The 24,432-nt window shown below is 39.4% G+C and overlaps 1 protein-coding gene across 1 annotated transcript in view; it reads left to right on the forward strand.

Moving 5' to 3' along the window:
- Nucleotides 1–24,432, forward strand: part of LOC121645548 — a 46,595-nt gene continuing 22,163 nt past the window's right edge. Inside the window, exons 1-3 of the mRNA XM_041994038.1 lie at nucleotides 1–18; nucleotides 10,923–11,027; nucleotides 11,940–12,064. Of these exons, the coding sequence (XP_041849972.1) occupies nucleotides 10,948–11,027; nucleotides 11,940–12,064 (205 nt within the window). The 5' untranslated portion in view covers nucleotides 1–18; nucleotides 10,923–10,947. The remainder of the gene's footprint in view (nucleotides 19–10,922; nucleotides 11,028–11,939; nucleotides 12,065–24,432) is intronic.

Here is a 24,432-nt window from a genome sequence, read left to right on the forward strand (position 1 = left end):
CATCGGTGTCCAGCCAAGGTAGAAAGGCATCTGGCATTCTATTAGCATTCAGGACTTCCTTTGTCTTTAACAGTTTTTATACTTAATCTTGTTCACATTGTTCTTCTGCTTCTGTTCTTTTTCTATACCTTTGTTTATACATGATTTTAAATGGAGTCCGGCCTCTGTTAGAGTTTGGTTTTATATGCATGTGTAGTTTAAACAAATCTAAACAATATATCAAATTTTTTTTCCATTTCCTCCATAGTTTTCCTAAGTCTGTCGTTTTTATAATTACATTGTTCCTCTCTACCAGTCCAGATATCAATTAGATATCAATTTCAAAATTAGTTCCGTTATCACTGTAGATTTTACTTGGGAAGCCGTATCTTGGGATTATTTCTCTTTGCTTTAAGGTTCTTTTAGTGGTTTAGAAATGTCTTAATGGTCTTGGGCCTAATTATTTATGTGACTTGCTCTTAAATAATAAACCCTCGCGGACCCTGAGGTCCTCTGGTACCGGTCTTTTAGTTGTTCCAAGAGTAAGGACTAAAACCTACTGCAGGGCCTCGTTTCATTATTACGATCCTTATCTGTGGAACAACCTGCCAGAGAACCTCAGGGCTGCAGAGACTGTTTTTAAAAAGAGGCTCAAGACCTTTTTAGCTTAGCTTTTAACTGAATTTTATTTGATTTTAATTTATTTTGCATAATTTTATTTTATGTTATCTTATTTCATTCTGTGTATTACTTTTTACAATGTTATTTTATGAAGTACTTTATGTGTATTATTTACATGCATATAAATGTGTGTATATATATATATATATATATCTATATATATATATATATATATATATACAGATTTATTCTAGAATGGGGGGGGGGGGGGGGGGTTTACTGCTCTGTTTGTGGATGTGTGCGGATATCTGACTGTGTGTGTGAGAGATAGCAATAAATTTTTTCCTTTTTTTTTTCTTTAATTGTGATGCTACTTTGATTTTCAGTGTTTGTAGTCTTGTTGTATTTAATATGCATAAATTGTTTTTTTATCATGTAAAGCACTTTGTGTTGTCGTTGGTAGTGAATTTAGAATAGGTTAAACAATATCTGACTCCAATAAAACTTGATCTATTCTGCGTTGTTTGTTGAATCATAAATGAGGAGGATGATGTCGAGGATCAATTTAACAATGTATTAACAGATCAAAGTAATAGTAAAACGGAGAGTTTTAATTTAATACATTTAGCATTGCTTAAATAATGTCAATTAAGACAAAGTTACTGGACAAAATATTTTCAAACTGTTGGAAATTCTGGGTGAGAACAGTAAGTGTAAGGCACATCAATAACTGCTTCATATGTGTGTGTAACAGGCCTTCTACCAAAACTGGTTTCCACATTGAATGTTATCTTGACTTGGTTTGTCCATACAACAAAAGACCCTGTACAAAATGGCAGAAATCTTTCCAGCTTATGTTGGACTTTATTTTTGATGCATCTCTGCAAGTAGCTGATTGTTCACTGCTCTTTCTTTGATAGATGCACAGAGCCAGCTTGGAGCATTTCAGCTAGACCACATAAGCATTGAGACAATGTCTACCTGCTCAAGCAAGACCCCCTGATGTTTTGAGTTTTGTCAACTGACCCCTGGTGATTTAAAGGCCTGAGTTATGGTTCATCATTATGGTTGAATTTTAAAAAAAAGCGGAGTTTGTGCACTATTTCTTTTTATTATTATTTATCATTTTTCCCATCTGAAGTGTTCATTACTGGAGTTCTAATAAATTCAAAGAGAGGTTGAAAATGGTTTAAAAAAGACTTATCCTGAAAAAGCTTCTTTTTTTTTACTATGTTAGGAGTTATTTACCCTCAGTTTAAATCAGCATTCTAATATTTTGAGTAAATTGTCTGTGTGTGTGTGTGTGTGTGTTGAATTTAGAGTAGGGTAAACATTAACATAGAATATCTGACTCCAATAAAACTTTACCTATTCAGCACTGTTTGTTTAATCAGAAATGAGGTGGATGACGTTTAGGAGTGTCTGGGTTCAAAGTGCATAGCCCTAAAACCAACAGTACGCTGTGTCAGTTCTCATGGCTGGGATCCCCTAGCTTTCCCTAAACCCTTTCTATAGAGAAATGTAGGTTGATCTCTTGAGTAGGACCTCCTTTTATCACACACCTGGCTGTGAACAAGTGTGAGTAAGTTGCTCAGTTGAGGTGTCTTCTGTTTTGGAGGTCCAGTACATCTGTGAGTATAGACACAGAGTGTAGAAGGGAGTAGAGCAGGAAATACAAGACAGTGGACAAACTGCCAGACCAACCCATACTTATCTTATCACCCATGCAGTTTTATGCAAAGCTAAGCCTCTTAGTCATGCATGTAACATCCTGCGTTTACCCCACTTGTACTGAAAATCTGCTGTCCTATGCATTTCATGTGTTAGTGAGCATGTTTAATTAAAAGATATAAAGTAAGATTAACAAAAAATAATTCTTCAATTCCCATTTTCACGTAGGTTCCCTAAACCTTAAAAAAAGGATATAAGGCATTTTAAAGAATATCTTCTCCTTCATGGTTATCAGAATACACTGAGTCCAATAAAGTAGGTGTTCTCCAGCTAGGAGCGGCATTTGGTATGGAGGAGGAGATCCTGGCATCTTATTATCTATAGCAGTGGTAATGCATTTTACACACAAAGATCGGATGCATGGAATATACAAGCATTCACATAAAGCCAATAAAGAGGCAGTAGCAATCAGGGAAATAAAAATAATTAGGAATGAAAGTTATTCTGCCCTCGCCTGGCGACATCTCTCATGTGCAGCTAGACAGATAGTTAACAGAATGAAGAACGGAAAATCCTTAAGTTTGGTTGAGGATTGATGCTTGTCTTTTCTCTCCTCAGTTTTATTAAAGCTTCCATTCAATCTGTAAGACTGAAAGAATGAACAGAAAATAAACATTACAAACTTATAACATCTCTTCTGTTTTCTTCCAGACAATTCTCTAACAAGAAATTGCAGCCTAGCGCCAAATGCAGCACATTGAAACAGTACGTCGACCACGGACTTTTAACCTTACACACAACTCGTGTAAAACTAATGGTTAACACGAACGTCATTAAATACTTCTCTAAACAAACATATTCATCACAGAACTACGATGCTCATGCACTATTACTTACAGGCAAAGATTTGACTGAGCTCTTGTGATGAAGCTGACTTGTAACTGCTTTTACATGCGGAGGCTCATACTCGTCCGTCACTAAAATAAAAACTATTACAAACTGGTCCTACATTGAAATGTGTCCTCCTAGAAACTATTACAACACTGGAGGCGAAACAAAAGTACAACATTCTTCACCAAACATGAAACAAATGTCCCCCTTTTCAGCCAACAAAATGTCAATTGCTAATCTATTTTGAAACGTCAGAAGAAAATTTGCATGCAGCTCAACTGCTGTGCCCACAACTCTGGTTAAATTGTCTAAATGTTGGACTTTATAACGAACATAATTAATGCGATCTATGTTCTTATTAATGGTGCACCACCAGCAAAGAGATCATTCAAAACCTGCTGCTACTTGGTGAACCAATTTATATTAATCAGATACCCCTCTGGGAACTCCAATGGCATCTATATAAGTGGGTGAGTCCGTGAATCCTGTGCCACTGAAGCTGATGGTGGACTGTTTGTGCCACCACAGTACCACCACAGGTCTACCCTGGCTGTGGTGAAGGTAGTGGCATTCTACCAGGTGGAGACATTGGTAGTGGCCACACACCAAGAACCTACTGAAAGAACAAAAGAGTTAAATCTAGTTATATAGGAGTGATTTTCTTTACCCGGGATAAAGATGGGAGGAATGGCAGCAGCAGAAGCTAGTTGGAAGAAAACATCAAGAGGTGTACATGTGTTAGATGGATTTTGAGTGGTATAGAGGTGATAAATACAGTCAGCTACTGAACTGTTAGTGGAAAATAGAGAGGGGACAGTCCAAAGAGTGGGTCTGGCAATAGAACACATAACACAACTTACATGTGTTGTAACATTAGCACAAGCTGCCATCTTGTCAAGCCACAAGTTGCTTTGCATTCATCCTGTTTCTAATCCAATCTTTATCTTTATTTGCATAGCCTTTGTTAATATGGAATGTTCAACGACAGAGAAGGAGGAGGGATCTGGGGACGGGGTAGGAGACACTGTATTATTTTTTAAGACCACAATTCAAAATTACCCAAGAGGATCAGACCCAGATAGCCGTACACCCATAACATACGGTATGCACCTGCGTCCTTGGCCTGTGGATTTTTAAGCATTAAAAGAATGGGGTTGCAAGCACTACAAAACATAACAACCCTCTGGGCTGCCCTGCTACAAAATCAAACTTCATAAGATAGTCGTTATAAAAGCAACAAGTTAAAACTGAATTAAAATAAAAAATACATTTAATGTTTTTTTTGTTTTTTTGTAATGCAGTTGTAGTCCGAGCCACGTCCTCCCTGACTTCAGGCAGAGATCTTTCAGGTGCTTCTGCTGGTGCACAATGATTCAGGTGGAACCACACATTGCCTTTCCCTTCGAGCTGCACTGCATGTGTGGTTGCAATTGTCACCTTAAATGGTCCCGTCCACCTCGGTTCTGTCGACTTCCTTTTCATTACTTTAAGCCAAATCCAGTCAGAGGGCCTTGCACCTGTTCCTGAGGATTCTTCCTTTTTCTGGTGGTGGCGTTGAACCTGTGAAGACAGAGATGCTACCAGTGCAGTTAGCGTTCTGTAATACGGACCATAAGCCAGCTTACTGAGGTCAAGGGGCGTCCCCCTTAGACCCACTGAAACCTGTATGGAAATGTCTTTCCATATCTGCAAGACCAAGCAACCGAGGCAACATGGTCCTTAAAGGTCAGCTGGTTGTCTACCATGTCACCAAGATTCCTGGTAGAAGACGTAGGCACAAGCATGATAGAGTCAAGTTGCACACTTGTCTGTGGCGGTAAGGAAGGATTAGCTGGACAGACAATGAGCTCTGTCTTGGACAGATTTAGCTGAAGATTAAGGTCTATCATCCATGCAGAGATATCAGCAAGAGATGCTGATATTCGCATTGAGATGGTTGTGGCATCAGGTAGGAAGGAAAGGAAAAGCGTCATCTGCAAAGCAATGATAGGAGAAGCACCGAGTGAGAAGGTGTACAGTGAAAAGAGAAAAGGGCCAAGCACCAAGCCCTGCGGCACCCCTGTTGTCAGCCCAGGTGATCTGGACATTCCCCCTTACCAAGATATTTTGAAGGATCTTCCTGTGAGGTAGGACATAAACTATGAGAGGACAGATCCTGAGATGTCAAGCTCCAAGAGTGTGGAGAGGATGACCTGATGGTTGACCATGTCAAAGACCGCAGACAGGTCCAGCAGTATAAGAATTGAGGATTGACCAGTGGATTTGGCAACCCGTAGGGAATCAGTAACTGACAGGAGAGAAGTTTCAGTAGAGTGACCTTGCCTATAGCCAGACTGATATGAATCTAACAGGTTGTTGTCTTGGAGGAACCCCAAGACCTGACTGAGGACGGCACGCTCTAGTAGTTTAGACATGAATGGAAGCAGTGTGACCGGCCGGTAGTTTTCAGCCTGGGCTGGGTTGAGTGTGGGTGTCTTCAGCAGCGGGGTAACCCGAGCTTGCTTGAAAGCAAAGGGAAAGACACCAGATTTAAGAGAGGAGTTGATGATATGGGTTACTGCAGATGTGATTGTGGGTAGAATGCTCTGCAGCATGTTGGTAGGGACAGGATCAAGAGAACGGTTTGTGGCTTTTGAGTTGACAAGAAGTTTAGAGACTTCGTCCTCATTTAGAGAGCGGAAAGAATGCCCGTACCACCTTCTCGTCCAGCAGAGTGAGGTGTAAATTCTGCATTGACAGAAAGAGCAGCTGGACTACCTTTGTTTTCTGGATGGATCCAGGTCTCAGTCAGAGCCAGTGAGTGGGCAATTTAGTGAGTGGGCACAGGGACATATGTCCTACCCCTGGCATAGAAGCGCTGACAGACTGATTTTTTTTTAATGTTGTCAGTAAAGAAAGAAGCAAACTCATTACAGGCCCGGTTGGACAGAAGTTCTGTTGTTACTGACTCAGAAGGATTAGTTAGCCTATCAACAGTAACAAACAAGGTACAAGCATTATTGCTATTCTTAGCAATGATGTCAGAAAAGAAAGATGGTCTTGCAGTTCTCAGCTGCAGATTATAAATCCTCAGTCTCTCTTTATACATTTCATAGTAAACCTGCAACTTTGTTTTCCACCACCTGCAGTCAGCTTTTGATCTAGCTTCAATGATAAAGCTGAAGTTTGGAGGGGTCGCTTCTATAAGAACAACCCAATCATTTTCTCTGTCTAACCAGTTTCTGTTAAAAAGAAAAAAGAAAAGTTTGTGCATTGTAATAAATTAAACAAATTAATTAATCAGTGTGCTAAAAACATTATCTGTCCAGTTGTTGTTATGAGCAGGCTGAGGCCGATGAGGAATGAACACAAGATTTGATACATTTATAGAATGTATTGGGTGAGTCTTGCTTTTCTGAACATTTATCAGTCTGTTTTTTTTTTATATTAAAACAGTGATAAAAGAAACTACTTCAATTTTGGGACCCGACTTATGCTGGAGAGAGCCATGAGTATCCACATTGTTGTAGCCTGGACCCAGCAGATAGCAATAAGATCCTGTACTGTTGCTCTAGTCTCCTGTAGTTGTCCTCAAAACTTTCTTTCTCGGTTTGTGTAGTCTTATTTATGATAGTTCAGTCTAGTTTATGAGTCCATTTAGTTGTTATGCATCAAAGTAGATTTGTCACCCTAAGGTCGAGTGTGTTGAGTGGGTAAAACAGCATCTTGTTCATCTCTGGGGTTCCAGTTCCCATTTACATGTATCTAGTAGGGTCCTAGGGCTTTCTTTAGAGCTCTCTTATCCTCCAGACCATTTAATTTATAGCTATTATTCAAGTCTATCATTTCTTTGTTAAGTTTTCTGAGTTTGTCTTTGGGTCAGTCAGTCCTGCTATAGCTTCAGTCGCATCTCTATCTGTCCATGCTCTAAAAACCGTCATTGTATTTGGTTATATGTTATTCTCTTCACCCCTTCCTGCCCTAGGGTTGGGTACTTCAGTCACTGGGAATTGCTCAGTTTCTGTTTCTGGCTCAGTCATTAGTCCTTTGAGTCGGGAGAGCATGCCCACTAGCGGCGTGGCTAATTCTATCCAGCCTCTATCTGGTTCTGTTGGATGTCTTTTGGTTTTTATACTATTATCAGTTGGCATGGGAAGATTGAAATGCTCAGGCTTGGCCGTGGATGGCTCAGGGACTTTATTCATTTGATAGATTGGGGATAGATTAGATTGTAAGGAGGAGGTTGTGGAAGAGGAGGGGGATCACATGGAGGGCTCCTGTGACGTCTGCATGTATAGGTTGCTGGGACACTGCTGGGGAAGGACAGAACACTGTATTCAGACCAAGCTCATCCTCCTTTTCCTTCATCATGGAGTCTATTTTTCCTTTCCTCCTCTGTCTACTATCCCTTCTCCGTTCTGCCTCAAGCCACTTATTCGCTTGTTCTAAGCCATGCTTCTTTTACTTTTTTTGTATTATATTTTGCTTTTACTTTGATTCTTGTAACCAGCATGGTGCATGATGGAATAGTTACTTTACCACCAAATTGATGTGTCTCTTTCTGTTTATTTAGATATTTTACATTATCTGGACCCTTTGCCTGCATAACTTTAGCATCTCCTTTTAATTCAGTTTTGCTGATACAGGTACCCATTTTAATTCCTGATGATATTTCTCACAGTCTACTTCAGCTATCCAACAGAGCTTCGTTAAATCCAGCTAGGTATCTGCTCTGTCCACTGCTTCATAAGGGAGAGTCTCTAGTCATACATACGCATCCACACCATACACATCTGTTGGGGTATTACCCAGGAAACCTAGCTAGTCGTGGATTTTACGGTAGACAAGATGGTGTATCAGTCAGGATACAGGAAAGTTCAAACTCAGCAGCGCTATAACAGTCTGAAATAACAGATAAATATCAATGAATAACTGAGCAATACGTGCTATATTATGTCAACAAAAAATGTCCATAAAATATACATTAAATATGCATGTATTAAGGCAGTTGCATATAAAATCTGCAAGTCTAGCCTAAACAATCTTAAGTATTAAATCACATTGCCCAATAAAACATACAAAAATCTCTGCTGGCCAAACTAACACAAATGTGGCAATAGCACCACCTTGTGGCCAGAGTGGGTAGAGATTCATAGCAGCACGAGTAGCGCACATTCTTCCTGACAGGAACATTACTGCTGTTTCTTCTTTCTTCTAAAGGAGGACATTGAACATTTCTTGGAGAACACAGACATCTAAGCAGACTTAAGAAGGTGTCTGCTAACTAGTAGAGATATTTACCTAAGCAGACACACCACCTTATTCTGATGAATGCCTGTGGTGAAAATGAGCTTGTGATAAACACAAATCAAATGAAAGGAATGCACTTACTTTTCATCATAGACTGAACACTTGTTGTGATGATACATCTTCTAATGCAAAGCCTGGTCACATTATCAGTGATGTATCCTGAGATCACTGGGTGTTTTGGGTCTTGAACATCAGACACCCTCCCTCAGGTGACCCTGCCAAGGGCAGTTCACCCACTTATCACCTCTCTTTATCCAGAGCCACCTGGAGGCTTTTTCTGCTGCCCCTGTGTGATTTTATACACATCACAAGGAATTTATAAGGGGAGGTTCACAACGTCCTTCCCTCAAACATCAAACATTTCACAATATTTAGGCTTCAGCATTTTCCACTAAAGATAAGACATGAACAATTGCAGGCATAGGTAGATTAGTGGTTGGTCTTCTTTATGCACATTTCAAGTTCAAGTTTATTTATATAGCACATTTTCTGCAACAGCAGTTGCCCAAAGTGCTGAACAATAGAACAAGAAACACTCCACAGTTGAAAATAAAACACTACACACAAACACACACATACACACACATAAAAAAAGACAATAAAAATGAAATCCATACAATATAAAATCAATGAAAAGGTATAATCAATAAAAGAATAAAATCAATAAAACTAGAATAAAAAGTAAAACACTCAAATGTCAAGCTCAGTTTTGTTCAAATGCCAGCACAAAGAAGTGGCTTTGAGTAGAGACTTAAACCCAGAGACAGACTGAGCAGCTCTGATATAAAGGGAAGGCTGTTCCACAGCTTTGGAGCGGCAGCAGAGAAAGTTCTGTCACCCCTGGATTTAAGTCTAGCTGGACCTTCAGCACCTTCAGTAAGAGCTCTGAAAAGGACCTCAGAGACCTATCTGGAGCATGCTGGTGTAGCAACTCTGACAAATACGAGGGAGCCAAACCATTTAAGGCTTTAAAAACAATTGATAAATTCTTGTACTGGGTCCTAAAACTAACAGGAAGCCAATGCAAGGAGGCGAGCACAGGGGTGACGTGACCATGTCATCTTCTCAAGCAGCAGCGTTTTGGGCAAGCTGAGGTCAGTCAAGAGATGACTGATCAATGCCATAATAAAGACAGTTGCAATAATATGCAGGCCATAATGAGCAGGTGGATAACTTTATCTAGGTCATACTTGGGCAGGTAGGGCTTTAACTTGCCAAGCAGCCTTAAATGGAAGCAAACGCTTTTGACTACAGAATTAACCTGCCGGTGGAAGTTAAAGTAGTTGTCAATAATCAATAATCAGATTTTTAGCATGGGTACGACAATGCAAATGCAAATCTCTTCCATGGCCCTCACCTCCTGTTCTTTCAGACTCAAGCATAAAACCAGCACACATGCACAAACAATGCTGCTGAGTACATTTTCTAAATCTTGATACATAATTTAATGAAGGATATAAGAAAATAATGATAATGAATTATATACATGATATTTCTTTGAGAAACATGTCTCACTGTTAAGTTTTATCAATCCTTCATTCACATAATTACACATCTTCACTGTGACTGTTGCCCCACCCATCAGCTGTCAGAGGGTCTGTTTTGGTCATGAAATCAGGTATCACACACTTACTTTTCAGCCACCTTATTGAATAAACAAATTTAATCCCATTATCCCTGAAATCTTGAGATAATGATTAAAAAAAAAAAGAATAATAGCCGATAACGGCCGCTCTCGGTTTTCATAAGTTTTATATTATTTGGTGTTTTACAACTTGGCATGATTTTAATTATTAATATCTGTGTGGTTTTTTTTGGTTTGTATTGTTTGGATTTTAATAGTTTTATCCTTCGCTTGGCCTAGTTGCCAAGGAACCTGAGGCAGGTTTTTTTATTGTATGTCTGGACTTGTTTAAGAAAAAAATGGTTTCGATTAGGTCACCACACCACCATGGTTGTGGATTGGATTTTAAGGACTGAGTGGAAAGGAGAAGGAAGAACAGAATGAGGACGAAGACAGGCTGAGGGTTACATCAAGGATTGGTTTCTTGTACTGTAATAAATCATCTTTCACTCACTTTGCTACGAATCTGCTGGTTAAAATAACAATCCTTCCCATTTTTGATTATGGTGACACAGAACTCAATCAGTACAAAATGAAGCAACTTTATTGAGTACAGTTCAACAGAAATCCAGTGTCATTTGGACACTGTCATCTTTTTCTTTCATCACTGAAGATGAAATGAAAACTACGGTGTGTTCAGGCTTTAAAAAGAAATTTCTACTGATTCTGAGCAAAATGTTTATTTTCAGTGACCACTAAGCCTGAGACATTTTATTGTAACACTGTGAAGGGATGTGAAGTGCTGGAGCTGAGAGAGAATGAAAATAACTCATTTACTTCTGTTTTCATGAGAATCTATTACAGAACCACAGCAGCAGCTCTGACTGGTTATTTCTTTGCACTAAAGCTTGATTTACCCCCGGTGGTCTACAATGAAGATGCTGAGACAATTGATGCTCACCAATATTGTCATTCTCATCCTTTCTGCCACAGTCCTGCTCTGGACGTACAAGTAAGTGTAACCGATCATTGTCATATGGAAACCAGTAACATGAATCCCAAAATCTAATTAATGAATGTTTTAGCTGCAGTAAGTTGTCACTACTGATCTAAAGCAAAGTACAGACACATTTTACAGTTTCAGAATGTAAAATGTGTGGGTACACTCACTATGTACTTTATCAGGTTCACCTGTTCAAAATGCATTTTAACACAAATCTCTAATCAGCCAATCACATGGCAGCATGTAGTCATGTAGACGTGGTGAAGAAGACTTGAAGTTCAAACTGAGCATCAGAAAGAGGAAGAAAGGGGAATTAATGTAATCATGGATGTATCCGACAAACCTGAAGCAACTGTGTGATGCTGTCATGTCAATCAGGAGAAAACCTCAGAGGAAGGTTTCCAACACCTTGTTCAATCTTTCACACCAAGAATTAAAGCAGTTCCTGAGGTAAAAGGGGTCCAACCCAATAACTCTGTTTTGTTGTTTTGGTTAGCCTCTATGGTGCTATATGTATTTTAGCCTTGTTTTCTGACAACTGAGGCTGTCCTGAAAAAGATATCATGTTTTTATGTTGCTGTTCTACATGCAGTTTTACATGAAGAAATATTTTAAAAAATGGCATCCCAAATATAGCAAAACATTGGTTTATATTTTTAAAGGTTCTTTTTTTGTTTTTAACCCAAATACAACCAGGTTTTAAATTCTGTAGAAACCAGCTAAACAGCTTCATTAACGACCTCGATAAGACATGAATGGTGGATAATTTGTTCATCACTTCATCTGTGGACATTCAGAAACTTAATCAGGATGATGACAAAAACCTAAAACAGAATAATTTAATGTTTAATCAGGTTCTTTTACTTTTCTCTTGAACTGTTTAACATTTCACCTCAAAGTAATTTGTTTTGTATTTTCCAGGCCGTTGCAGGACACCTTAAAGGGCTGGACGTCACCAGCAGTCAAGCTTCTACTATCTAAACACCAGAAACATCATCCGGCTTACATGGATAAGCTACTGAATGCTTCTTGTCCTCATTATAAATGTTGTGTATTTTTATGTTCTTTCTTCTGTTTTCTCCTTAAAGGATTTTGGCTTGATCTTATATCTTATAAATTATTATATAAATTTAGTTAAAGTTGAAGTATGGACTGTCATGGTCAATCTAAACTTCATGTTTCCATTTTGAGATATCTACCATAATTTCTGCTTTTTTATCCGTTTTTCAGTGTGTGCAAAATAAATTTTGAAGTTTAAAAACTTTTTTAAGGCAGTAAAACTCCAGCTTAGTTTATTGAACATTTTTTTTCTGATGCAGCTTCTCTGGGACGAGCTTCGTCTTTCGTGACAGTCAGTCAGACAAAAACACTGCTTATATCAGCTTATCTGGAGCACCGCACCAAAGAAAAAGAGGTCAGTGAAGAGTTTTACTCCCAGATTTCCCTCCAGGATCACTAAACATGCAGTTAACCCACAAAAAAATCTGTAAGACAACACTTCACTTTATTTTTTGTGAAGTCCTGGTGTAAATTTAAAAAATTGACCTGATTGTTCCAAACCTTCAGTTTAGTGTGTTGGTGCATATCATGTATATCTACATGCCTGTTGTATCTACTACTTTCCTTTTAAACCACATGTGTGAACATTTTCGAGTAAAGCGCATCATTAAGAAACGAATGTGGGTTTAATAAGAGGAAGTTCAACTGTAGATGTTCATTCAGGTTGTGAAGAGGATGAGCTGGCATTAAACTCAAGAAGCAAATGTTTTTTACTTGATTTTAGTTTGTAATTATATTGATAATAGATAATTCCACAGCTCATGATATATGATAGTGGGTATGTGGCACATCTGATTTTATAACTATAAATAAATATGATATAAATATACTGTATTATTAATATCACATTTCTTATGAGACTTAAACATATCCATAACAGGATAAACAATCATTTTTACCATGTTGATATAGGACAGGTTTTCACCGAAGATTTCAGGAGGTCCTTTTGAAGGATAAAGGCCTGTTTTCATAATTTATGCATATGTCATGCATGCCTATGCACATCTACAACTGGGGGGCAAATGAGGCTTTTTACATGCTGTTCCTTTACCAATCAGCATGAATCATCTTTAAAAGTTAAACTTAGGTAAAATGTCTTAAAAAGATGTGAATGCAAAGAAGCTGAAGAAAACTGAATTATTGGAGATTGCCCAAAGTTATTCTGATCTGCCCAAAAAGCAGGTTGAAGCAACTGTAGTTTAGATATTTTACGACTAAACCAGCCGACCTTGTCAGTGGAGAAAAGTCAAAATACATAAAGCACGGGGACGTGACTAATACTAGCCGACTACAAGTGGATTTCAGAGATCCTTTATTGGTATTTCAAATACTAAATTATGACAATGGCCACGCATACGTGAGAGGAATAGTCCATGCATGATGAAACAAAGCCTGACAGGGAATGATTATGGTGCTGGAGTATAAGTAGAGGGGTGAGTAGATTGGATACAGGTGTGGATGATTAGTATGTTGGTGGATGGGTGGAAAGGGTGTGGACAATTAGTAATCCATAGCAGAACCTGGTGCGGGCGTTACACTCGTTCTCTTGTCCTGTTGTTATGACGGTACAGTACTCTACCTCCCTTCTCCTCCTCAGCTGACCATTGTGAGGCAGTATGCTGGTGCTTCAAATCTAAAATCAAAATCAGAGCGAAATTGGTTCCTATTATGTGGTCTTCCATGTTGTAAATGAAACGAAGAAGCAGGAACTGGAGTTTGTTTTCTTTTGGTAGACATAAATATGTCACATCCACCCCCTGTCCAATCAGAATTAATGAAGATGATTAAAAGTGTGTTCCATGTAAACCTCAATTCAGAGTTACATTTATACAAGGATACTTTATACAAAGCGACTTATAATTGTTAATTCTGAAATTTAAATCTGAATAATTAATTCCAAATTCAAAAATATCACGGAACAATGGCCACTCTCAGGTTACGATTGTTTTAAATCTTTCCATCACGTAAAAACACAACTGATTGGATACTTTATCGAGTGTCCATGTAATGAATGAATGAATAAGTGGGTCAGTAATGTTTTCACTGAAACGCAGTAAACATGGTGGGTATCAGAACATACCTTGACAATATCACAGTGATGGACACGCTGCTGTCTTCTACTCGAGTCGCTGTCTCTGGAGTTCACCTTAATGTCCAAAGACGAGCATTTGTCCTCGTCTTTGGTTGTCTGATGACACCAAAGTGTGCATTGCATACCAGGTATCAGGGCATTGCCTCCCAGTTTGCATGGTCGATAGCACAAATCCAAGCTGCTCGCTAACGTTTGTTCACAGGAAACGGGTGAAGACTTGTCCAACAACTGTCCAGCATCATATTAATTTCCTCTGTAAAGACAGGTACTAAACAAAGTTCACCTAATAGCCATGCTTTCTGCACCCTGGAAGCAGTTATTTGCATTTGCAACTGATGTATGCATAAATTAAGAAAAGTCTATCATTGTCCATGTACTAAATGTAAAATTCTTCTTCTTGTTCCAGGTTCGTGTGATTTCAGTGGTGCTGCGGAGCCAATCAGTAGCCTATATCTGCATCTTATGCTGCCAGGGGCTGCGGTACATCTCTGAGGGTGTCAGCCACATCCACAGTGATCACTTTGGCTTTCCCTACGGGACCGCCGACATCATGTGTCCCCTCCCTTTGGGCTGCCAGACACCATCTCATATAGCTGTGACCACTGGTGTACCCAAAGATGAAGGTACTAGAAACACAGAGCAGGTTTGCAGGTGACATTAAGTATTGGCAATGGAATGTGTCAGATGGTTAAACCCCCATTTTGAATCAGACCTAATACTGTACCTCCTCTTGGCCATACCCCTCTGTTTTACAGAAGTATGGTACCCCATGTCTTTTACGTATCTAAGAATATTTGGCCCTTAATGGGACATTTGGGCCATTTGAATGGCTCCAATAACTACTAATTTCTGATCTTCAAAAAGAAAAAGCTGCCTTATCTCTACAAAACAGAGGGGCCAACTGGCTGAGACAAAAAGAGGAGTCAGGGTTGGGTCTTTGTTTCAGGATGAAATATCTTAGCAACACCTGCATGAATTGTAAATTTACTGTTTCTTGGTGATTTATCTGTGACAAGATGATGGATTTTCATGTTATATTTTTATTGCTACATCACAACATCAGGTGAAACCATCATAATGTGGAAGATACATTATGGTGATCCAACAGCCTGCAGATGAAGAGTAACTTTTTATTATACAGGTGCCCAACTTTGTAGGACAGTGGATATACAGCACCTGTCAAAAGTTTGGACACAGTTTCCATTAAATCCAATAGGAAAGTGGATCCAAATTAAACTGCCCAACCAAAAAAAATGTTACACTAATATTTTGTTGGACCACCTTCAGCTTTGTTTATGTCATTCATTCTCATTGGTGTCATTTTGATAAGCTTCTGCAAGGTCACATCATTTATTTCTATCCAGATTACTGTACAAAGGCTTCTCCAGCACATCCCAAAGATTCTCAATGGGGTTCAGGTCTGGACTCTGTGGTGGCCAAGCCATGGGTCAAAGTTATGTCTCATGTTCCCTGAACCATTCTTTAACCATTTTTTTCCCATGAATCCTGGCATTGTCATCTTGGAATATGGCCGTTCCATCAGGGAAGATGAATAACTTGCTCATTCAGTATATCCAGGTAGTCAGCTAAACCTCATTCTTTGGACACATAACATTGTTGAACCTACACCTGACCAGCTGCAGCAACCCAAGATCACAGCACAATTTTATTTCACCAAACATTTAAGTCATCACCGATCACCATCATTCAAGATATTTTTCCAACCACATTTCTCCTGGGAGATGATGGTTCCCCACCATCCTTCCAGTTTTTGTTGGACAGTTCTTAACCTAGTTGTAGTATTTTCAGAAACCTCCTCAGATTCTTGTTTTGTTTGGTGCCGATAATCTGACCCTTCTGAAACAGATTAACATCTTTTCCACGACCACGAAATGCGTCTTCACACTTATTTAAGAAATAAGAAGCTGCTCACTGCATCAGTTAGAGTTAAATAACTTTAACAGCAGCTGAAACATCATCATCCATTCAGTAATGATCCAATGGGAGGCTGTGTTTATATAATATATATAAATACAGAATATTTTTGCATAGCTGTGGAATTTAATGTATTTTTTATTTATTTAAGCATACAGTTAAGTAAATATGATTTCCAAAATCTGTCTTTGTCTGGTCTTTTAGATAAACTTGATTTTCTGGAAATTCAAAACCAAAATCCCAAGAGTGATTCCTTTCCTTATAACTTCACTGTCTGTCTCTCCACCATGTATGATTTCACCAACGTGCTTCAGGTAAGACCACCTCACATTTTCTTATTTATGATTATAAAGAATAAACTAACTGAATGAGATGTTTTAAAGTATATTGACCAAGATGGAGAAAAGAAGAAAACCTAAAGGACCATGCCCTGTTACTTTCCACCGTACAACCATGAAAATGAGGAAACCAAATTTTGAAGACGGTCTTGCAGATGAATGCTCATATTTTGATTAAGTTTGTGACATGAATACATGTGTTGTGTTGCAGCTGGTACAGAGTTTAGAAATGTTTCAGTTACTGGGAGTCAACAAGGTGGTCGTCTATAAGACCAGCTGCAGCGCTGAGACGCAGCGTATACTGGACTACTACACACACAAAGGTCCAGTAACTACTTCCTGCTGATATTCTGACTGTGTTTTTTCATGGAAACACTGAGACTGACACTGCAGACCACAATGAGTTGTGAAAGGGGAGGATTTCCATGAAATAAAAGGAGTGAAATGCTCCTAGTTTCACTTTTAAACTGTTTTTGCCCATGCTTAGAATGAGCTTTTTAAACTCTAAAGGCTAACCAAGAAAAAATGGGGAGAAAATTTCTTTTTTTTTTTTTTTATCTGAAGTCTTTATTTGACCCTTTAACACAATGTAAAAAAGTAATTAACACAAAGAAATTTAGTATATTTACCATTAATTACTGTTTGATATGTGGACAATCTAAAACCACCTGGTTTTGTCTCCTCAGGTTTACTGGAAGTGATTCCTTGGTCTCTATCCAGGTTTTTAAAAGTGTCTCGTGGCTGGTTGCCTGAACACGGTCCTGGTGAACTTCACTACTTCGGCCAGATTCCTGCTCTCACTGACTGCCTTTACAGATACATGTACCGGTCCAAATATGTGGCCATGCAGGACATTGATGAGCTCATTCTGCCTCAATCAGTCAACAGGTAGATCTTTGTTCATGAAGCCTCTTGTTGAGATTTTAGAAACACAGTTTCCCAAAAGTCAGAATGCTGTGTAAAATGTAATGATTTTTAAATCTCATTACCTCATATTTTATTCCCAGTAGAAGATAAAAATCTTATCAGATGTTGAATTTGAGACATTTTACCATGTGATGGAAAATATGAGCTGATAGTGAATCTGATGGCATCAACATGTCTGTAAAAAGTAGTTCCAGGGTGATGTTTAGCATCATGTCGCATCCTCTCTTCTTTTAACAAATGTCTGCCAACATCTGGGAAGTGAGGAGATCAGTTTCTGGAGTTTAGTCTCTGTTTATAAAAGTGTAACTGAATCAGTTTAATCTTTTTGTATTATGCTTGGTTTGGTAGCTTTAATGTGGTTGTCCTACTACCTTTGGGGAGTCGCTTCAGGGCCCCTGTAGGGAGGACAAAGAGACTTAAGGTGTTGTTAACCCTCCTGCTGTTATTACCTCAAACGTGGTAATAACCATTAAAGTGACCTGGTTGGTTTCTCTTTTTGTTCATAGCTGAGATTTTATTTACCCTGTTTTATTTATTGTTATTGAATTGTGTGAATCTCTGTTTCGACATATGGCGTTAGTTCTTCTGGGGACAATAAAGGGATGGATGGATGGATGGATGGATGGATGGATGGATGGATGGATGGGTGGACGGATGGATGGATGGATGGATGGATGGATGGGTGGACGGACGGATGGATGGGTGGACGGATGGATGGACGGACGGACAGTTGGATGTCCCATTCTAGTCTGAAGCAGGATTCTAGCTGCTCTACAGTCCTGGACCTTGGTTGCTGGATTTCTGCTTCCATGATGCTCCAGATGTTGTGTACTGGTGAAAGGTCTGGAGGCCAGTTCAGCAGCCGGACTCTTCTCCTGTGAAGCCATGCTGCTGTGATGGATGCAGGATGTGGTTCAGCATCGTCTTGCTGAAATCTGCAAGGCCTTCCCTGAAAGAGACGTTGTCTGGATGGGAGCAGATGCTGCTCTAAAACCTCCATGTACTTTTTAGCATTGATGGAGCTTCACAGATGAAAGTTGCCCACACCATAGGCACTAATGCAGCCCCATCCCATCAGAGATGCAGCTTTTCACCTGTCCACGGTTAACAAGCTGGATGCTCCCTCTCCTCTCTGGAAAGCATGGATGCCATGTCCTGCAGACTAGAAAGAATTTCACATTTTCATCTATCTGATAACAGAACAATTTTCCACTTGCCTCAGACCATTTTAAGTGAGCTTTGGTCCAGAGAACACAGTGGTGTTTCTAGATCCTTTTCACATCTGGCTTCTTCTTCTACAATGAAATCCACAAATGCAGGTTAAAGCTCTGTGTTCACAGACAGTTATTTCTGGAAGTAATAACTGAATCCATGCAGTGATTTTCGGTAGAGAATCCTGTCTGTTTTAATGCAGAAGCTCACCAGCATCCAGCCTTGTCCCATGCACACAGAGATTCCTCCCGATTCTTTAAATTTTTTGATGAGATTATACACTCTAGATGGTAGAATCTTCTACGTAACTACAATTTTATATTGAGGAATGCTGTTTTACAATTTTTAGAGCCAGTTTGTCTCAGATTGGTGAAACCTCTGTCCATCTTCTGCCTGAGGGACTCTGCGCCTCTGGAATGCTCCTGACAGTCATGTTACTGACCTGTCAAATGCTCCTATAACATCTTGTTGGAGGAGCATGATTTATATCATTTACTTTTCAGCCTTTTGTTGCTCTTGTTCTAGCTTTTCACAGATGTGTTGCTGCCGCCAGATTCACTATCAGCTCATATTTTCCATGAAATTAGAAAATGTCTCAGTTTTAACATCTGACATGTTCTACATGGAACAGAATGATAAAGCAGAACTCAGCTATATTGTGCGACAGTGTCCCAGGTGTCCCGTTGTTATGCCAAAAGAAGCACCCCTGCCATGAAAAGAACCCCCTCTCAGTGAGTGTAGTGACAGCCTGTACGTAGCATTCATGTTTACTACTCTTGAGAACTTACAAACAGCATTTATCAGCCTGCTGATATTGATTTTTAAATTATATAACAGTTACACAACAGGACCAATTTTACTGAAGGAGGTTTTGGTGTAATAGATTCCTTTGCTAGGGGCTATTGCTCCTGCCCCTTGCTGTTTACAACAATTTGTTTAAAAATAGAAAACCAAGGCTAATTTAACTTCCTAAATAGTCCTTTCTCTTCCTTACAAATTGCACGTTGAAACATAAACATAAACCAAAAACAGTGATCGATCTTTAATGCATGTCCACTGTAGAGCCTGTCCGCATCTTCTCCATGTGTTTAATGCAGCTAGTACAGAGTAGAAAGGCAGTCAGGACTGTTATTTTTACACATATTGTCTTAGTTTAGGGAAATAATGACTTTTCATGACCTACCTGCACAAAATGATGAGCCTCCTAATTTCAAAAGGGAGGCATTTTTCTTAGTGTAACTGATGTGTGAAGTTTTACTACTTAAAAGTTTATTTTATCTGTTTGCCACTGCTCTTCCTTCTACATGGTAAGGGCGGCTACAGCCAAGATATGGGATTTTTAACCCATTTGCAGTTCTTAAACCCAGCCAGCCACAGTCTTTGAGTTCTTTATAAGACAAATGAGAAAATTCCTTTTAAAGAAACTCTCCATGGATCCACGATCCAACAGAAAATTGACATTAACTCCAATTTTCAAAATCCACCTCCACTTCCAAGCTCTCATCAACCAGATTACATACATTTGGATTAACAGTTTTATCAGAGCCTTGTGAGCCCCCCACCAGTGTTTGGCTCTGCACACTGGTGCTCTGCTATCTTTAGGGAAATAAAGTTAACAGTATGTATTGACATCAAAGTAGGCATTCCCTTTTTACTGTATCTATATGTTGCTTTAGATAGTAGAATAACAGGCTCAAATTAACTGACACCACACAGCTCTTGAATGCACCACATTCTATTCACTTTAACCATAATATGTTTGCGCGGCAAACCACTCTAAATCAATAACACCACAGATGAATTCACTCTTAAGGGCTGGGATATACTTGCAGTGAATGCAATCGTACACGTCAGCGTTCCTCTAAGTTTGTGTATATACTTGCAGCAAAGGTTTGAGACAAGTCTATGAGACAAGGTCAGTCTCATAGACTGTATATAATAAGATGGACGGAGCCTCCGTGACGTCACCCGTAGGTTTCCCAAGAGCTGAATTGAAGCTCATTGGGTGGTTTCCACTGTCGCCATCTTGGCATCACATGTGTCATCAAGAGCTAACCGAGCTAACCCGGAGCTAACAGCAGCTAACCAGCTAACTGAGGTAGGCGGGCTAAAGCTAAGGCGCGCTGTTAGCCGGCTAAAAACTGCGGTTGTGCTGCACTCTCTCTTCTTGCTGCAGATATTGGATACCTGTCAATCAAAGGGACATGCCCCTAATTATGCCGAATTTCTATATTAAATAACATCCAAACAGATGGGTTAGAAAAAAATTCATCCCCCTCACAGTTGTCATGAAGGTAAACTCGACCTTTTAATCCTAAAATGTTTTTTGTAGCAAGCTTTAAACATGCTTATTTCTACTGTGAAGTTGATCTTTTTAACATGGGAGTCTGTGGGGATTGACCCTTTTTTGGAGCCAGCCCCTAGCAGATGAGGGGTGAACTGCAATTTTTTGCATTTCCACATAGGCTTCAGATTTTACCGCCCGAGGTTGCCGCCTGGTCAGTCGACTGGTCACATTGTATTTCTGGGGCATTAACCCTGAAAACGCTTCCAATTTGTTGCCAACTGTTAAGGTACCAGTGTTTTTTACTGTGCCATGGGTAGTAGCAATCATACAGATGCCAGTAGTTACAGACAGGGTTTAAGAGATGGACCTTAAAACTATTTGCCATTGTGTTCACTTCGAACCTGTCATGTGCACCTGTACTCAACGTTGACTTGAATGCCACTAGCGTTGAAGTCAATATTGAAACTAATGCACGTGACGCGTTACTTTGTATCAACACAAGCGGCCGATGTGCCAAACAAATGCTAAGAATGTGTGGCAGCCATGATATGTACGTGGATGCAACCACTACTGAAAACTCCTGTCCGTCGGTCCATCTGTAATATTGTTTATAAAAGTTGTTGTTGTGAAAGTAATATTATTTAATTTATTTATTTGTGCCTATTTCTTAGTTCTTAGTTTGTTGAAAATGTCAAATGAAAACATTTGCATGCACGGAATTATCACACTCACCCAACAGCCTGCAAAATTACTCCATTTGGATAAATATAAACAAGCAAGCAGAGAACCTCTTGTCCATAAGATTCAAGATCTTTATTGTCATTATGCAAGCATTGATGAGGACGAAGGGTAGTGAATATGAGCAGTATGCACATCTATATGCCATTCACAGGCAAGTGGTTTCAACTGCGCTTCTCACAAGGGAGTGCTTTTCACAGCAGGGGTGCTTTTTTCTGCACAACACCAGCCTCGGGACGCTGCTGTGCAATGACAGTTACACGAATGTACATAATAAATGTCACTGTGCCATCAAACGAGTTAGAAACACAGTTTTAAGGTTGGAAAGTTACATATTGCTATTTTATAAAGCTTTAACTCTCCAAACCATTCTCTCACCAGCTGGTTGGAGGTGTTACCACTGCTGGAGAAGGAGTACGGCGTTGACATGTGTTACGCGTTTGAGAATAACTTGTTTCCGGTCTCACCAACACTGCCTGCACAAGGCTGCTGGGAAAACATACCCGGGGTGAACATCCTGGCTCACCTGCACCAGGAGCCCGTCGATTCTAAGATTCGGTTTGAGAACTACAAGATCATCGTCAGCCCCCGAGCTGTGTTCACCCCGACCGTTCATGGAGTGTTAAGCTCAATGAAAGACTGTACTTTGGTTGATAGGAACATAGCACGGATATGCCACTCAAGGTGAGTTGATGCCTCTCTACAGCTCTCATCTTTCTTTTAGGTAGCTTTAAATAATTTTCTGTCTCTTTGCATCACAACTCTAACTGCTGTGTCTCTGCCTTCTGTCTGTTTAGAATCCAGTCAGAAACATGGGTGAGACCTGACCACCTGATTTATGATGGCCGGCTACTGAGTTACAGCAAACCCCTTGTACCAGCTGTTAATACGGTGCTGAAAGAAAGTGGAATTCTACCAAAGAACAGCATATGCTAGGCTTTCTGTGTGTTTACACAAGTGTACTTCAACAATTATTAGTCTTTGTTTTGAACTGCTGCTGCTGGTCTTCTGGTTGGATTTTCTTCTTTCTTGTTTTTCTTGTTTTGTTGTTTTCAGTATTTTATTGTTTTATCATTTTACTGCTATTGTTTTTTTCCTTTTATGTTACTTTTAAATTTATATCTTCTATGCTGTATTTTGTCCAGCTGACATGTTAAAGTGCTCTATAAATAAAGCTGAGTTGAGTTGATTTAAGTTTTTTAACCAGAGCTTTTCGAAAGTGTGGGGGATGTGGTTTGTTGCGTGGATGTAACAAAATATAAAGTGTAAACTAACTTTCCTGTGGGTAAATGTCAGGAAAATTCCTCACATGAATGACAGGCACTCGGATCGATGAAAAGACACAGCTGTTTACTGCTATCACAGGAGTTCAAACACAACCAGAAGACAAGTGGAACTCAAGTCAACCGACAATGTTAGAACTGATTTCTCAGCTCAGGACACATCCTTATATAGCCCATTGCCCTGGGAACAATGGTCCCTCTTGGCATCTGGTGCTGGACCCCTGGAGTGTGGTCCATGTTGACGGACCACAGAAGAAGGCAATTCTTTTGTCAAGTGTGTTTTACAACAGTATTCACTCCCAGGGGGAAAAACAGTCCTGATCACAATCTTTAATGACTAGCTCTGTCTTCACAGATGGTCACTATTTCATCAGTACATTATTTTTCCATCAGTAAACTTCAGATGTCCCAGATGTTTCTTGAGACTGCCTCTTACAATGGGATAGCTTGGCACGCAACCGATTGTAATTGGCCAGTTATAGAGGTGAGCAGGCCACACACTGCTTACGCAATAGATTAGGATGTGCTGTTTAATGCGTGTGAATGTTGAATTGAGACGTGTATCTATGCAACAGATCTGACTAACATCTACCTGATAATTCTTAGTTATATCTTAGTCTTTTTTCTGTCACTATGTGCCGGATGTTCTAGCTGAAGGACACACTGAGCCAGATGAGTTCTATTAAAACACAAGGTTTAAACATTCATGTCAGAGCTAAAACAGTTCAGAATGTAACCATGTATTACATTATTCATTCAGCCTCACATTATCGGAAATGCGTAAGTGACAACTTTCTGTTTCAAGCTTTTCCACGTTAACAGTGCCCACCTCAAATGTCCAGCCTGACTCTCTGAAGAAAATAAGAAGATAAAAGGAACGGTGATCGATCTGCAGATTCGGAGCATGAGAGAGAATCTGGTGCTTGCAGGGATTCTAGAGCAGATTATTTACACCTCCGTGTTTCTTTTCAGCGTTGCTGTGTGCTCATTGTCACCTTTGCCGTGAACTGCTGGGTTGTGACTGAGTTTGGTGCTGGGGCAGCTCATTGGGACCTGTTGCGATATTCCTGGTCTCTTCTTCCCCCCTCCCTCCCTCCCGTTCTATCTATCTGATAAAAATCTAAAAGCACAGATGTGTTTAAATAAAGACAAATTTTAACATTTTATATCTTCCTTTGCAACTCTCAAAGTTTATCACAGTCTAATATAGGCTGTAATAACACAATTAATTTAGTATAACATTGACGTTCACTTGTGAAAAAAGAAAGACGGTGATGTGTCGACATCAGGTTTTTTCAGATGTGGGAAAAAAAATGCTGAAAAAGTTAAGCTAATTTATAAATAAAATGCCTCTAAACTGCTAAACTGAACACAGTTCTCAATCAGAAATCGTTTTCCAAATTTTATGATTGCTTAACCACTAAAATAATTTTTTTTTCTCCTTTTCATTTATTTTTATTTATACAAACACACTAAACAAAAAAGTGAGAAAAAAGTCCAGATGTAACCATACCAGAATAAAATGCAAGACAAAATAAAAAAA

The sequence above is a fragment of the Melanotaenia boesemani genome, chromosome 9, assembly GCF_017639745.1.
Source record: "Melanotaenia boesemani isolate fMelBoe1 chromosome 9, fMelBoe1.pri, whole genome shotgun sequence".
In the NCBI taxonomy this organism is placed as follows: domain Eukaryota; kingdom Metazoa; phylum Chordata; class Actinopteri; order Atheriniformes; family Melanotaeniidae; genus Melanotaenia; species Melanotaenia boesemani.